A 13,820-nucleotide genomic window follows, 5' to 3' on the forward strand; every position below is an offset into this window, starting at 1 on the left:
GTTAGGGGTTAGGTTAGAGTTACGTTAGGGGTTAGGGGTTAAGGTTAGGGGTTAGGGTTACGTTAGGGGTTAGGGTTAAGGTTAGGGGTTAGGGTTACGTTAGGGGTTAGGGTTAAGGTTTGGGTTATGTTAGGGGTTAGAGTTGAGGTTAGGGTTAAGGTTAGGGTTACGTTAGAGGTTAGGGGTGGGGGTAAGAGTCACGTTCGGGAGAGGGAGGGAGAGGAAATGCAGTGCTAGCTAGGGAGATATAAGGTCTTACAGCCTGGCAACAACTGAACTAGAGCATGATGGTAGGCAGCTCTCCACAGCCGTCTGGGCCCTTCTCTTTCCCTACCCCTCACTCACCATTGTTACTCCCACAATAAAAAGTATAATTCTATTTGAGTGTATTTAATTAGGCTGAAGTCTAACGTTGTTGCACAGCTACTTATGAGAGTTTTTGCGTGCAGTTCTAGCAGTCAAAGATGAAGTGTTCTTTAATCCAATGCTTTGCTTATTTGCTCTTGTTTTTTTGGATCATCGTTCTGGCTTTGTCCCTTCCAGATCTGCTGTGTAATATTTAGACCTTGGCTGTGATGTTTGGTCATCATATCTGTATGAAACACCTCTGGCCCAGTCCAGCATTGTGTAAACTCTAAACAACACCCAGCAGGGCTTGCTAGCTGGGGCATTGTTTACAATGTTTACTGTTCTCCCCTGGAGGAGGTGTTGTTTACAGTGTTTACTGGTCTCCCCTGGAGGTGTTGTTTACAATGTTTACTGTTCTCCCCTGGAGGAGGTGTTGTTTACAGTGTTTACTGGTCTCCCCTGGAGGTGTTGTTTACAATGTTTACTGTTCTCCCCTGGAGGTGTTGTTTACAGTGTTTACTGGTCTCCCCTGGAGGTGTTGTTTACAGTGTTTACTGTTCTCCCCTGGAGGAGGTGTTTACAGTGTTTACTGGTCTCCCCTGGAGGAGGTGTTGTTTACAGTGTTTACTGGTCTCCCCTGGAGGAGGTGTTTACTGTTCTCCCCTGGAGGTGTTTACTGTTCTCCCCTGGAGGTGTTGTTTACAGTGTTTACAGGTCTCCCCTGGCGGAGGTGTTGTTTACAGGTCTCCCCTGGCGGAGGTGTTGTTTACAGTGTTTACAGGTCTCCCCTGGAGGTGTTGTTTACAGTGTTTACAGGTCTCCCCTGGCGGAGGTGTTGTTTACAGTGATTATAGTTCTCCCCTGGAGAAGGTGTTGTTTAGTGGTCTCTCCTGAAGGAGATGTTGTTTACTGGTCTCCCCTGGAGGTGTTGTTTACAGTGTTTACTGGTCTCCCCTGGCGGAGGTGTTGTTTACAGTGTTTACTGGTCTCCCCTGGCGGAGGTGTTGTTTACTGGTCTCCCCTGGAGGAGGTGTTGTTTACAGTGTTTACTGGTCTCCCCCGGAGGAGGTGTTGTTTACAGTGTTTACTGGTCTCCCCTGGAGGAGGTGTTGTTTACAGTGTTTACTGGTCTCCCCTGGAGGAGGTGTTTACAGTGTTTACTGGTCTCCCCTGGAGGTGTTGTTTACAGTGTTTACTGGTCTCCCCTGGAGGAGGTGTTGTTTACAGTGTTTACTGGTCTCCCCTGGCGGAGGTGTTGTTTACTGGTCTCCCCTGGAGGAGGTGTTGTTTACAGTGTTTACTGGTCTCCCCTGGAGGTGTTGTTTACAGTGTTTACTGGTCTCCCCTGGAGGAGGTGTTGTTTACAGGTCTCCCCTGGAGGTGTTGTTTACAGTGTTTACAGGTCTTTCCTGGCGGAGGTGTTGTTTACTGCTCTCCCCTGGCGGAGGTGGTGTTTACAGTGTTTACTGTTCTTCCCTGGCGGAGGTGTTGTTTACAGTGTTTACTGTTCTTCCCTGGCGGAGGTGTTGTTTACAGTGTTTACAGGTCTCCCCTGGCGGAGGTGGTGTTTACAGGTCTCCCCTGGCGGAGGTGTTGTTTACAGTGTTTACTGGTCTCCCCTGGAGGTGTTGTTTACTGCTCTCCCCTGGCGGAGGTGTTGTTTACTGTTCTCCCCTGGCGGAGGTGGTGTTTACAGTGTTTACTGGTCTCCCCTGGCGGAGGTGTTGTTTACTGCTCTCCCCTGGCGGAGGTGTTGTTTACTGCTCTCCCCTGGCGGAGGTGTTGTTTACTGGTCTCCCCTGGCGGAGGTGTTGTTTACTGGTCTCCCCTGGCGGAGGTGTTGTTTACTGTTCTTCCCTGGCGGAGGTGTTGTTTACAGTGTTTACTGGTCTCCCCTGGAGGTGTTGTTTACAGTGTTTACAGGTCTCCCCTGGCGGAGGTGTTGTTTACAGTGTTTACTGGTCTCCCTTGGAGGTGTTGTTTACAGTGTTTACAGGTCTCCCCTGGCGGAGGTGTTGTTTACAGTGTTTACAGGTCTCCCCTGGCGGAGGTGTTGTTTACTGGTCTCCCCTGGAGGTGTTGTTTACAGTGTTTACTGTTCTTCCCTGGCGGAGGTGTTGTTTACTGCTCTCCCCTGGCGGAGGTGTTGTTTACTGGTCTCCCCTGGCGGAGGTGTTGTTTACTGTTCTCCCCTGGCGGAGGTGGTGTTTACAGTGTTTACTGGTCTCCCCTGGCGGAGGTGTTGTTTACTGCTCTCCCCTGGCGGAGGTGTTGTTTACTGGTCTCCCCTGGCGGAGGTGTTGTTTACTGGTCTCCCCTGGCGGAGGTGTTGTTTACTGTTCTCCCCTGGCGGAGGTGTTGTTTACTGTTCTTCCCTGGCGGAGGTGTTGTTTACAGTGTTTACTGGTCTCCCCTGGAGGTGTTGTTTACAGTGTTTACAGGTCTCCCCTGGCGGAGGTGTTGTTTACAGTGTTTACTGGTCTCCCTTGGAGGTGTTGTTTACAGTGTTTACAGGTCTCCCCTGGCGGAGGTGTTGTTTACTGGTCTCCCCTGGAGGTGTTGTTTACAGTGTTTACTGTTCTTCCCTGGCGGAGGTGTTGTTTACTGCTCTCCCCTGGCGGAGGTGTTGTTTACTGCTCTCCCCTGGCGGAGGTGGAGTTTACAGTGTTTACTGGTCTCCCCTGGAGGTGTTGTTTACAGTGTTTACAGGTCTCCCCTGGCGGAGGTGTTGTTTACAGTGTTTACTGGTCTCCCCTGGAGGTGTTGTTTACAGTGTTTACAGGTCTCCCCTGGCGGAGGTGTTGTTTACAGTGTTTACTGGTCTCCCCTGGAGGTGTTGTTTACAGTGTTTACAGGTCTCCCCTGGAGGTGTTGTTTACAGTGTTTACTGGTCTCCCTTGGAGGAGGTATTGTTTACAGTGTTTACTGGTCTCCCCTGGAGGTGTTGTTTACAGTGTTTACAGGTCTCCCCTGGAGGTGTTGTTTACAGTGTTTACTGGTCTCCCCTGGCGGAGGTGTTGTTTACTGGTCTCCCCTGGAGGTGTTGTTTACAGTGTTTACTGCTCTCCCCTGGCGGAGGTGTTGTTTACAGTGTTTACTGGTCTCCCCTGGAGGTGTTGTTTACAGTGTTTACTGGTCTCCCCTGGAGGTGTTGTTTACAGTGTTTACAGGTCTCCCCTGGCGGAGGTGTTGTTTACAGTGTTTACTGGTCTCCCCTGGAGGAGGTGTTTACAGTGTTTACAGGTCTCCCCTGGCGGAGGTGTTGTTTACTGGTCTCCCCTGGCGGAGGTGTTGTTTACTGGTCTCCCCTGGAGGTGTTGTTTACTGGTCTCCCCTGGAGGTGTTGTTTACAGTGTTTACAGGTCTCCCCTGGAGGTGTTGTTTACTGGTCTCCCCTGGAGGTGTTGTTTACAGTGTTTACTGGTCTCCCCTGGAGGTGTTGTTTACAGTGTTTACAGGTCTCCCCTGGCGGAGGTGTTGTTTACAGTGTTTACTGTTCTCCCCTGGAGGTGTTGTTTACAGTGTTTACTGCTCTCCCCTGGAGGAGGTGTTGTTTACAGGTCTCCCCTGGCGGAGGTGTTGTTTACAGTGTTTACTGGTCTCCCCTGGCGGAGGTGTTGTTTACAGGTCTCCCCTGGAGGTGTTGTTTACAGTGTTTACTGCTCTCCCCTGGCGGAGGTGTTGTTTACAGGTCTCCCCTGGCGGAGGTGTTGTTTACAGGTCTCCCCTGGCGGAGGTGTTGTTTACAGTGTTTACTGCTCTCCCCTGGCGGAGGTGTTGTTTACAGGTCTCCCCTGGCGGAGGTGTTGTTTACAGTGTTTACTGGTCTCCCCTGGCGGAGGTGTTGTTTACTGGTCTCCCCTGGAGGTGTTGTTTACAGTGTTTACTGCTCTCCCCTGGCGGAGGTGTTGTTTACAGTGTTTACTGGTCTCCCCTGGCGGAGGTGTTGTTTACAGGTCTCCCCTGGCGGAGGTGTTGTTTACAGTGTTTACGGCTCTCCCCTGGCGGAGGTGCAAACACTGTAAGGGAGAGAACTGTAGAGGTAGGGAGCTATTTTTTTAGAGCTCAGCAGTCCGTCTCGGGCTCAGCAGTCCGTCTCGGGCTCAGCAGTCCGTCTCGGGCTCAGCAGTCCGTCTCGGGCTCAGCAGTCTGTCTCGGGGGCTGCAGAGATAAAGGCATGACTAAGCAGTGGGGAGACAAGAGATGTACAGGCTCTGTACTGCTTATCTGGATCTCTGTGCAGGCCCGGTCATCCCTTTGACTGAGCTCTCCAGTGGGTGACCTTGACAAGAGTGTGGATTATTATTGTAATACATACCACTCTGGTGGAATGGCCAGAGGGAGGGGAGGAGAAGGCGGGAAGAAGAGAGGGAAGGAGAGTGATGGGAGGGTGCAAGGGGGATTTCCGGTATTTTCCACAGCACAGATGGGACTTTGTTGGAGCATGTAGTGAGAAGACGGGTCAGGTGAGAGCAGCAGCTTGATCTCTGTTGGGTGTACCCGTAACTGTTTACTACAACTTCACCACGACCACAGCGGCAGCCATGTTGTTTTCCTCAGTCTACTCGTCTACCGTTTGGATTTGTTCAAGGGGAGCCTGGGAGTTGTGTTTTTAGGATGGGGCTTGACTGAGGCACTGTGTGTGCCTGACATTCCTCTGGCTTAACTCCCCGGCAACAGAGCTAACACCCTTTTTCTTCGTTTGTTTTTTTAACATCAAGAATCTCCAAACCTTCTCAAAATGTAAGTGTTGTGTTGTTTTTGCTACTCTAGGAAAAAAAGATTTTGTACAGTACAGAGGTTGGATTTACAGACGTGTGAAAGTACATCCTCTACGAGGGTGTGTGTGTAGAAAATAAGCTCAGACTTTCCTATGTGGAAGACTTGACCAGTTCTGGTTGGTTGCTGGGGGAGGGGGGTGGGGCTTCGTATTTTGGTCTCCTCCCATTACCTCCTGAAACACAATAGTAGGCGGAGTCCCCAAGCCAGCCAACACCCATCAGAAGAGTTGAGGATGGGGAGGGGCAGAGCAGATGAGCCAAGCGATGGGAGAAGTGTATCAGCTAGGCTTGAGAGCAGAGAACAGAGTTAAACACCTGCTGGTCAGCCAGTCCACACAGGAAGCTACTGCTGCAGTCATCCGTGTCCCTGTACTTTAATACACTGAGCTGACACTTACTCTCTCTGATAGCAGCACGCTCTCAATCGGCTGTCCAGAGGAAGGAGACGGGCAAGTGAGAGGAAGAAGGGGTGTACATTTAAAAAAATAAATAATAATAATAATCATTCAGAATATGTAGTCAGAGTCAGTGTACACAAAGCCATGATTACACTTCCGTGTGGACAGAATAGACGCTAAGCCATCCGTCAAACTCTTGTGCAGTTATCAGGCGATCTAAGGTCTTTTTCAGCTTGCTCTGCTACCTTCTGGTTTCATGCACGCTCCTGCCCCTGAATACTGATTAGCCGGGAGGCTTTTTTCTCGCTCTCCGCGAAACACTATCTTGATTGTTATGCCGTCTGTAGAAAAGCTTTTCCTCCCTGCTGTCTCTGGTGTAAAGGTCATATTACACCCAGCAGTCCTGGCTGTGTTGTCAGGGAACACAAATACTTTTTAGTGGGTTAACTCCCTCTCTCTCTCTCTCTCTCTCTCTCTCGCTCTCGCTCTCGCTCTCGCTCTCGCTCTCGCTCTCGCTCTCGCTCTCGCTCTCGCTCTCGCTCTCGCTTCCTCTCTCCCTCTCTCTCCCTCTCTCTCCCTCTCTCTCTCTCTCTCTCTCTCTCTCTCTCTCTCTCTCTCTCTCTCTCTCTCTCTCTCTCTCTCTCCTCTCTCTCCTCTCTCTCCTCGCTCTCCGATTGTCCTTTTTCATGCATGAGCTGAACAGAGTCATTGAAGGTGGAGCTGGCAGCGATCATCAAGGCTGAAACTAGGGCAAGCAGAGGGAAATGTAATCTGAACTTCATGCTGAACCAAAGAGCACAGCCTCCCAGTGAGTAGAGGAGAACTATATTTTGTAGTCTCGGCGGACTAGCTCGTGACTGCCCTGCTGCACACACAACACAGCGCCTTTTCCACTATGTTTTGAAACGGGCAGAATGTAGGCTTTTACAGTGTCTCATGAAAACCGGGTCCTGCAACACAGCTGTTTAACCCAGGCCTGAGAGCGTTAAATTGAGGCTTTGCTTCCATTTCCATTTCCTTTATTTGTATTTATTTCTTCTGCCTACCTCAACTGCTTGGGAAACACATTGGTAAAAGCACACACTCATAATCGGGCAACCTGCGCCGTGCTCCGCTGCCTGAGCTTTGAACTCTGAACAGAGCCCGTTGTTGTCTGAGGTCTGTTCGCGGAGTGTGCCAGTAGGCTGTGGCCATTCATGATGCCTCAACCCACAGAGACGAGGCTAGAGACGCCTGACCACAGAGAGACAACCGAGAGTAGCTGAAATCGACGACATAGAGAGATGCAGGTAGCTTGATACGGTTTAGTGTAATAGAACAAATGATAGCTGTCGTAATGACTCCCTAGCCGCAGTGACAAGAACGGTTTAATTGCATCCAGGCAAGCATTGTCTCACTAACAAGCTGCTGCTTCAGACTGTTTTGTTGAACTAGTAGTTGGCAGTGTGACCTATAATTGACAGTCGTTTTTTTTTCAGCCACTGGCTATAGCTCAACATTTGAACAATGCTCTCTCTTTCTCTCACCTCTGTTGTTGTCAAGTGCCTCCTACTCAGTCGAGGCCTCTGCTGAATTGTTGAGACCAGGCTATTGGCTGCTTTCAGAATGCAGGTGGCATTGGGGTTACTGCCACTCTTCACTTCCTCTCTCACACTCACTCACACACCAACAATTGAATTGTCATCGCCACTGACAGAAGATACAGGCATTTCTTCTGTTAAGCTTCTTCTGTGGCAGCAGGACCAAGTGAATAGCCTCTTAGTAAGGTAAGGCCTAGTGAATAGCCTCTTAGTAAGGCCTAGTGAATAGCCTCTTAGTAAGGCCTAGTGAATAGCCTCTTAGTAAGGCCTAGTGAATAGCCTCTTAGTAAGGCCTAGTGAATAGCCTCTTAGTAAGGCCTAGTGAATAGCCTCTTAGTAAGGCCTAGTGAATAGCCTCTTAGTAAGGCCTAGTGAATAGCCTCTTAGTAAGGCCTAGTGAATAGCCTCTTAGTAAGGCCTAGTGAATAGCCTCTTAGTAAGGCCTAGTGAATAGCCTCTTAGTAAGGCCTAGTGAATAGCCTCTTAGTAAGGCCTAGTGAATAGCCTCTTAGTAAGGCCTAGTGAATAGCCTCTTAGTAAGGCCTAGTGAATAGCCTCTTAGTAAGGCCTAGTGAATAGCCTCTTAGTAAGGCCTAGTGAATAGCCTCTTAGTAAAGCCTAGTGAATAGCCTCTTAGTAAGGTAAGGCCTAGTGAATAGCCTCTTAGTAAGGTAAGGCCTAGTGAATAGCCTCTTAGTAAGGTAAGGCCTAGTGAATAGCCTCTTAGTAAGGCCTAGTGAATAGCCTCTTAGTAAGGTAAGGCCTAGTGAATAGCCTCTTAGTAAGGCCTAGTGAATAGACTCTTAGTAAGGTAAGGCCTAGTGAATAGCCTCTTAGTAAGGTAAGGCCTAGTGAATAGCCTCTTAGTAAGGTAAGGCCTAGTGAATAGCCTCTTAGTAAGGCCTAGTGAATAGCCTCTTAAGGTAAGGCCTAGTGAATAGCCTCTTAGTAAGGTAAGGCCTAGTGAATAGCCTCTTAAGGTAAGGCCTAGTGAATAGCCTCTTAAGGTAAGGCCTTGTCAACTTGCCAGCGAAAAGGCTATTGTCTTTTAATTCAAATCTGATTTTGTTTATCATAGGACCATAGCCAATGTCAAATTAGCCTCTTTATTGAAATATGTTCATTTTGTCTGACTTAGATTCCCTTTCACAAGGGCTGTTTGATTGAAAAGGCTGAGGACTTTGATTCCGTTTCATTGAGTTGGCTACAGTAGCCTAACAGTTTTCATTGAGTTGGCTACAGTAGCCTAAGAGTTTTCATTGAGTTGGCTACAGTAGCCTAACAGTTTTCATTGAGTTGGCTACAGTAGCCTAACAGTTTTCATTGAGTTGGCTACAGTAGCCTAACAGTTTTCATTGAGTTGGCTACAGTAGCCTAACAGTTTTCATTGAGTTGGCTACAGTAGCCTAACAGTTTTCATTGAGTTGGCTACAGTAGCCTAGCAGTTCTATTTTTGTTTCACTTCCTCATTGATGTTGGTAGGATGTGAGAGAACTTGGCGGAGAGTCTCTTTCCTTAGCAACAGGTGAATAGCTGTCTGAGGCTGTTGCTAAGGGCCGGGAGATCAGGGCCGGGGTCCTCTGAGCTGTCTGCCTCAATATGCCTCTCCCTTGAGGGGGGGGCTGTTTGGTAAACCCCTCTCTCCTCACTTACAATAAAATGGGTCACTGAAGAATACCCCTATACTTTCTGGTGATCGCTTAGTCGTTGAACATGCAACTTGGTCCAGTTGTACTTATGCACAGTAGAAAAAATGATTTTGTTAATGTTAGAGGCTCTACTTGATAGCAAGGTATTCAGAATCTGACTTCTATTGTGTTACCGTTACCATTTTGGACTCCCGAGTGGCGCAGCAGGCTGAAGCACTGGATCTCAGTGGTAGATCTCAGTGGTACTACAGACCCTGGTTCGATTCCAGGCTGTATCACAACCGGCCGTGATTGGGAGTCTCATAGGGCGGCGCACAATTGGCCCAGCGTTGTTATTGTTTGGCCGGGGGGGTAGGCCATCATTGTAAATAACAATGTGTTCTTAAACTGACTTGCCTTAGTTAAATAAAGGTTACATTAAAATAAAATTGTAATTTGTTTATGTCCAACTCTTGTCAGACTAGGCTCTCTGAGTTGAGTCAATAATGGTTAAAAGGGTCAATCAACAGTTGCTACATGTATTTTTGGTCATTTTAAATAAATGATATGTAGGACTATTCATTTTGATTGTTGAAGAATAGAACTTATAAATGCCCTCTTGCGCTAAGTTCAACTGTCGTATCCCGTCAGAACCCAAAATATAAGCTTGTTTGTTGTTGTTTCTAGTACTGATTGACACTTTTAAGGGGGTGTGTGTTGAAGTGGATGTTGGTGCCATAGAATTAGGACTTAGAATACTATAATATAGATTTGTAATTGAATAGGATTTCTATGGTTGACTCTGTCAGTGTAGGAGATGGTGTGATTGAATTAGCCGGGGGCGTAGCTCATGCTGTTGACAAGCAGGATGCTCTGCGTGTGAACTGTTGAACAAAGGTTTCTTTGGTGGCCTGGGCTGCACAAACCTGTCAGCCATTTCCGCCCGCAACTCTCACCTGTTACTTTCTGTGGTGTGTCTGCTTTTCCCACACTCGTACACTAAACACCAACCAATCATTACCTCACACAAGGCCTAGCCAATACAAACCTTATATGGGATTTTAAAGAAGTGGTTGTCAAACAAATGGGTCTCCAGATCTTTTGTGGGATAATGTTAACTAGGTTTCTGTTAAACCGTGTCTTTTTAAACGTGACAGTCTCTCTGAGCTCTGTCTGCGGCCCCCGCTGTGGGGTGGCAGGTAGCCTAGTGGTTAGAGCGTTGGACTAGTAACCGAAAGGTTGCAAGATCGAATCCCCCGAGTTGACAAGGTAAAAATCTGTCATTCTGCCCCTGAACAAGGCAGTTAACCCCACTGTTCCCCGATAGGCCTTCATTGAAAATAAGAATTTGTTCTTAACTGACTTACCTAGTTAAACAAAGATTAAATAAAAATAAGTCACTTTCATCAGTTAGAACATTGTACCTAGGAAAACATGTCAGTTTGTTTCCAGTTAACTCCAAGTGGAAGGACAGAAAAACGGTCTAAGGCCTGTTGTGTATAATTGTGGGATGCATGTTTGAAGAGGCTGCATACTTTTAGCTGGCAAGCATCGTCTTCTTTTAAATATGTTTTTGTGTCCTCTGGAATAAACTGCCTCCTCTGTGAATCTAGGTTAGTTACAAGGAGGGGAGGACGCCGTGTTGCCAAGCTTGGTTTAGTCAGCGGCGCTATTAATGTGGTGTTGTCTTTCTGTTGTTTTCTATCGCTCTCTATCTTCTCTCTCACACTCAATCTCTCGCTCGCTCTCTCACTCTCCTGTCTCTCTCTTTTCAGTTTGAGATTTGTTCTTGTGCTTAGAGTTGCTTGGAGACAAGAACCTCCCCCCTCCCCCCCACCCCACCCCATATTTTCCTTGTAGAGGTTTCTCATGGTAGCGTTTAATAATTTTCCACTTTTGTCGCTGAGGTTTTTAGTCCAGAAAACGCAGTTTGTCATTTAAAAGTCCACACTTGGTCACAGGAAACTGGCAGGTTTTTTTTCCCTGTGTCGTTTGGTTTTGAAAGTGCTTTTAGGCTTGTTGCGTGTGAGCCTGGGGAGGTGGGAAGCCTTGGAACATCGGTTGAGAGCAGAGGTGTCGTGCCCCCTTCAGAATTATTATATATATATTTTGTAGTACTACTGGCCACCTCGCTACGTTATGAAGTTGGCGTTTAGCCTCCAGTGTGGTCACCAGAGTCTTCCAGGACCCAGGAAAACTCAAATTACAGGCAGCTTTGGGTTTCCATCAATCAGATTCTCAATCCTTCTCTAATTATAGGCAAAGGCAGTAAGTGCCCGATTTGTTTTACAACCCCCGTGGGTATGGCCTTGTTGAGAATGTTCTGGTCTGGTGCCGGCTAGAGCACAACATAAACTGTGTAACCACTCACAACCATACCAGAATGCTCGTTCCCCTTTTGTGCCCAGACTGGTTGGGAAAGTAGTATGTTTTTACAGATCATTGTCTAGGCTATTGACCCTATTGATTCTTCTATTGACTCTTCTTATCGGAGGATCAATGGCGGTGCACAGTATTGACTGTGTAGGCTACTTCTTCTCGTAATGTTCTATGGTCAAAGTCTGTTTTAAACATCAAAACTAAACATCACAGTGTCGTCCAGTCTGTCCTGTCCACATCTCTGGATTGTGTGTTTGTCAAATGTTATTTTTGAGTCCAGTTGATTGGCTGTGTGTGAATTGTGTCCAATAGGAGCTGTGTCCTTTCATCTGCCCTCTGAGTGCATGACTCATTACTTCTCCCCCATTGAAGCAATGTTCCCTCTAAATGTTTACGGCACTGAGCAAATTTCAGGTCTTCTGAGCGCAAACTTGAACGTTGTGAAAATTCTGTGCAACTTCCAGAGTGCATCTACTGTGAACACTGAGGCTGTAGCCACTTTCAGTTACAGTTTTACTGTGAACACTGAGGCTGTAGCCACTTTCAGTTACAGTTTTACTGTGAACACTGAGGCTGTAACCGCTTTCAGTTACAGTTTTACTGTGAACACTGAGGCTGTAGCCGCTTTCAGTTACAGTTTTACTGTGAACACTGAGACTGTAGCCGCTTTAAGTTACAGTTTTACTGTGAACACTGAGGCTGTAGCCGCTTTCAGTTACAGTTTTACTGTGAACACTGAGGCTGTAGCCGCTTTAAGTTACAGCTTTACTGTGAACACTGAGGCTGTAGCCGCTTTCAGTTACAGTTTTACTGTGAACACTGAGGCTGTAGCCGCTTTAAGTTACAGTTTTACTGTGAACACGGAGGCTGTAGCCGCTTTAAGTTACAGTTTTACTGTGAACACTGAGGCTGTTCCTGCTTTAAGTTACAGTTTTACTGTGAACACGGAGGCTGTAGCCGCTTTAAGTTACAGTTTTACTGTGAACACTGAGGCTGTTCCTGCTTTAAGTTACAGTTTTACTGTGAACACTGAGGCTGTAGCCGCTTTAGGTTACAGTTTTACTGTGAACACTGAGGCTGTAGCCGCTTTAACAAGTCCAATACAGCATTTGAAAGATAAACATCTTGTGAATCCAGCCAACATGTCCGATTTTTAAAATGTTTTACATTGAAAACACCACGTATATTTATGTTAGCTCACCACCAAATACAAAAAAGGACAGACATTTTTCACAGCACAGGTAGCATGCACAAAACCAACCTAACTAACCAAGAACTAACCAAGAAACAACTTCATCAGATGACAGTCTTATAACATGTTATTCAATAAATCTATGTTTTGTTCGAAAAATGTGCATATTTGAGCTATAAATCAGGTTTACATTGCAGCTACCATCACAGCTACCGTCAGAAATGGCACCGAAGCAGCCAGAGTAATTACAGACACCAACGTCAAATACCTAAATACTCATCATAAAACATTTCTGAAAAATACATGGTGTACAGCAAATGAAAGACAGGCATCTTGTGATTCCAGACAATATTTCCGATTTCTTAAGTGTTTTACAGCGAAAACACAATATAGCATTATATTAGCTTACCACAATAGCCAGAAACACAAGCCATTCCCCAGCAGCAAAAGTTAGCGATCGTAACAAACCAGCAAAAGATATATAATTTTTTGACTAACCTTGATAAGCTTCATCAGATGACAGTCCTATAACATCAGGTTATACATACACTTTTTTTTTGTTTCGAAAATGTGCATATTTAGAGCTGAAATCAGTGGTTATACATTGTGCTAACGTAGTATCTTTTTCCCAGAATGTGCAGATATTTTTCTGACACAACTATTCTGACCAAATAACTATACATAAACGTTACTAAAAAATACATGTTGTATAGAAAATGATAGATACACTAGTTCTTAATACAATCGCCGTGTTAGAATTCTAAAAATAACTTCATTACGATATTCAGTTTACGTTATGGCGAGAGAGTGCCCAAAATCTGGGCGCAAACTACTAGTACAACATGTTCGACAGATTTATGAAATAGTATCAAATGGGTCCTACTTTTGATGATCTTTCATCAGAATGTTGTACAAGGGGTCCTTTGTCCAGAACAATCGTTGTTTGGATTTAGAATGTTCTCTTCTCCAGTCAATTAGCACGGAAAGCTAGCAAAGTGGCGCAAAGCTCTCCTTCCTGAACAAAGGCACACAACGCAACACGCCTAACGTCCCGAATAAATGTCAATAATCTAATAAAACTATATTGAAAAAACATACTTTACGATGATATTGTCACATGTATCAAATAAAATCAAAGCCGGAGATATTAGTCGTCTATAACGACAGCTTATCAGAAGGCAAAACCAGGTCCCTACACGCGCTCTCCAGAAAACAGGAAACTGGTGACACGTCATACAAAGAGCTTTTATTCGACCCCAGATCAAGTTATACACTCCATTTCTTCTCTCACTGCCTGTCAACATCTAGTGGAAGACGTATGAAGTGCATGTATTCTAATAAATATCAAGGACATTTATAGGCAGGCCCTAGAACAGAGCATCGATTTCAGATTTTCCACTTCCTGTCAGGAAGTTTGCTGGAAAATGAGTTCTGTTTTACTCACAGATATAATTCAAACGGTTTTAGAAACTAGAGTGTTTTCTATCCAATAGTAATAATAATATGCATATTGT

At 46.1% G+C, this 13,820-nt stretch overlaps 1 protein-coding gene across 7 annotated transcripts in view; it reads left to right on the top strand.

Moving 5' to 3' along the window:
- Positions 1-13,820, top strand: part of LOC129854930 (zinc finger protein 609-like) — a 211,010-nt gene that overhangs the window by 118,937 nt on the left and 78,253 nt on the right. The window contains exon 1 of one of the 7 annotated variants that reach the window (XM_055922119.1): positions 6,181-6,335. The exons of 4 other annotated variants lie outside the window; for them this stretch is intronic. Coding sequence is in view for 1 of the 3 variants with exons in the window: in XM_055922118.1 (XP_055778093.1) it covers positions 6,811-6,816 (6 nt within the window). In the remaining 2 variants the exon portion in view is untranslated. Of the gene's footprint in view, positions 1-6,180; positions 6,336-6,356; positions 6,817-6,881; positions 7,294-13,820 lie in introns of those variants that run through there. 2 more of the 7 variants (XM_055922118.1, XM_055922120.1) reach the window with 2 other exon arrangements.

The sequence above is a fragment of the Salvelinus fontinalis genome, chromosome 5 (assembly GCF_029448725.1).
Source record: "Salvelinus fontinalis isolate EN_2023a chromosome 5, ASM2944872v1, whole genome shotgun sequence".
Lineage (NCBI taxonomy): Eukaryota > Metazoa > Chordata > Actinopteri > Salmoniformes > Salmonidae > Salvelinus > Salvelinus fontinalis.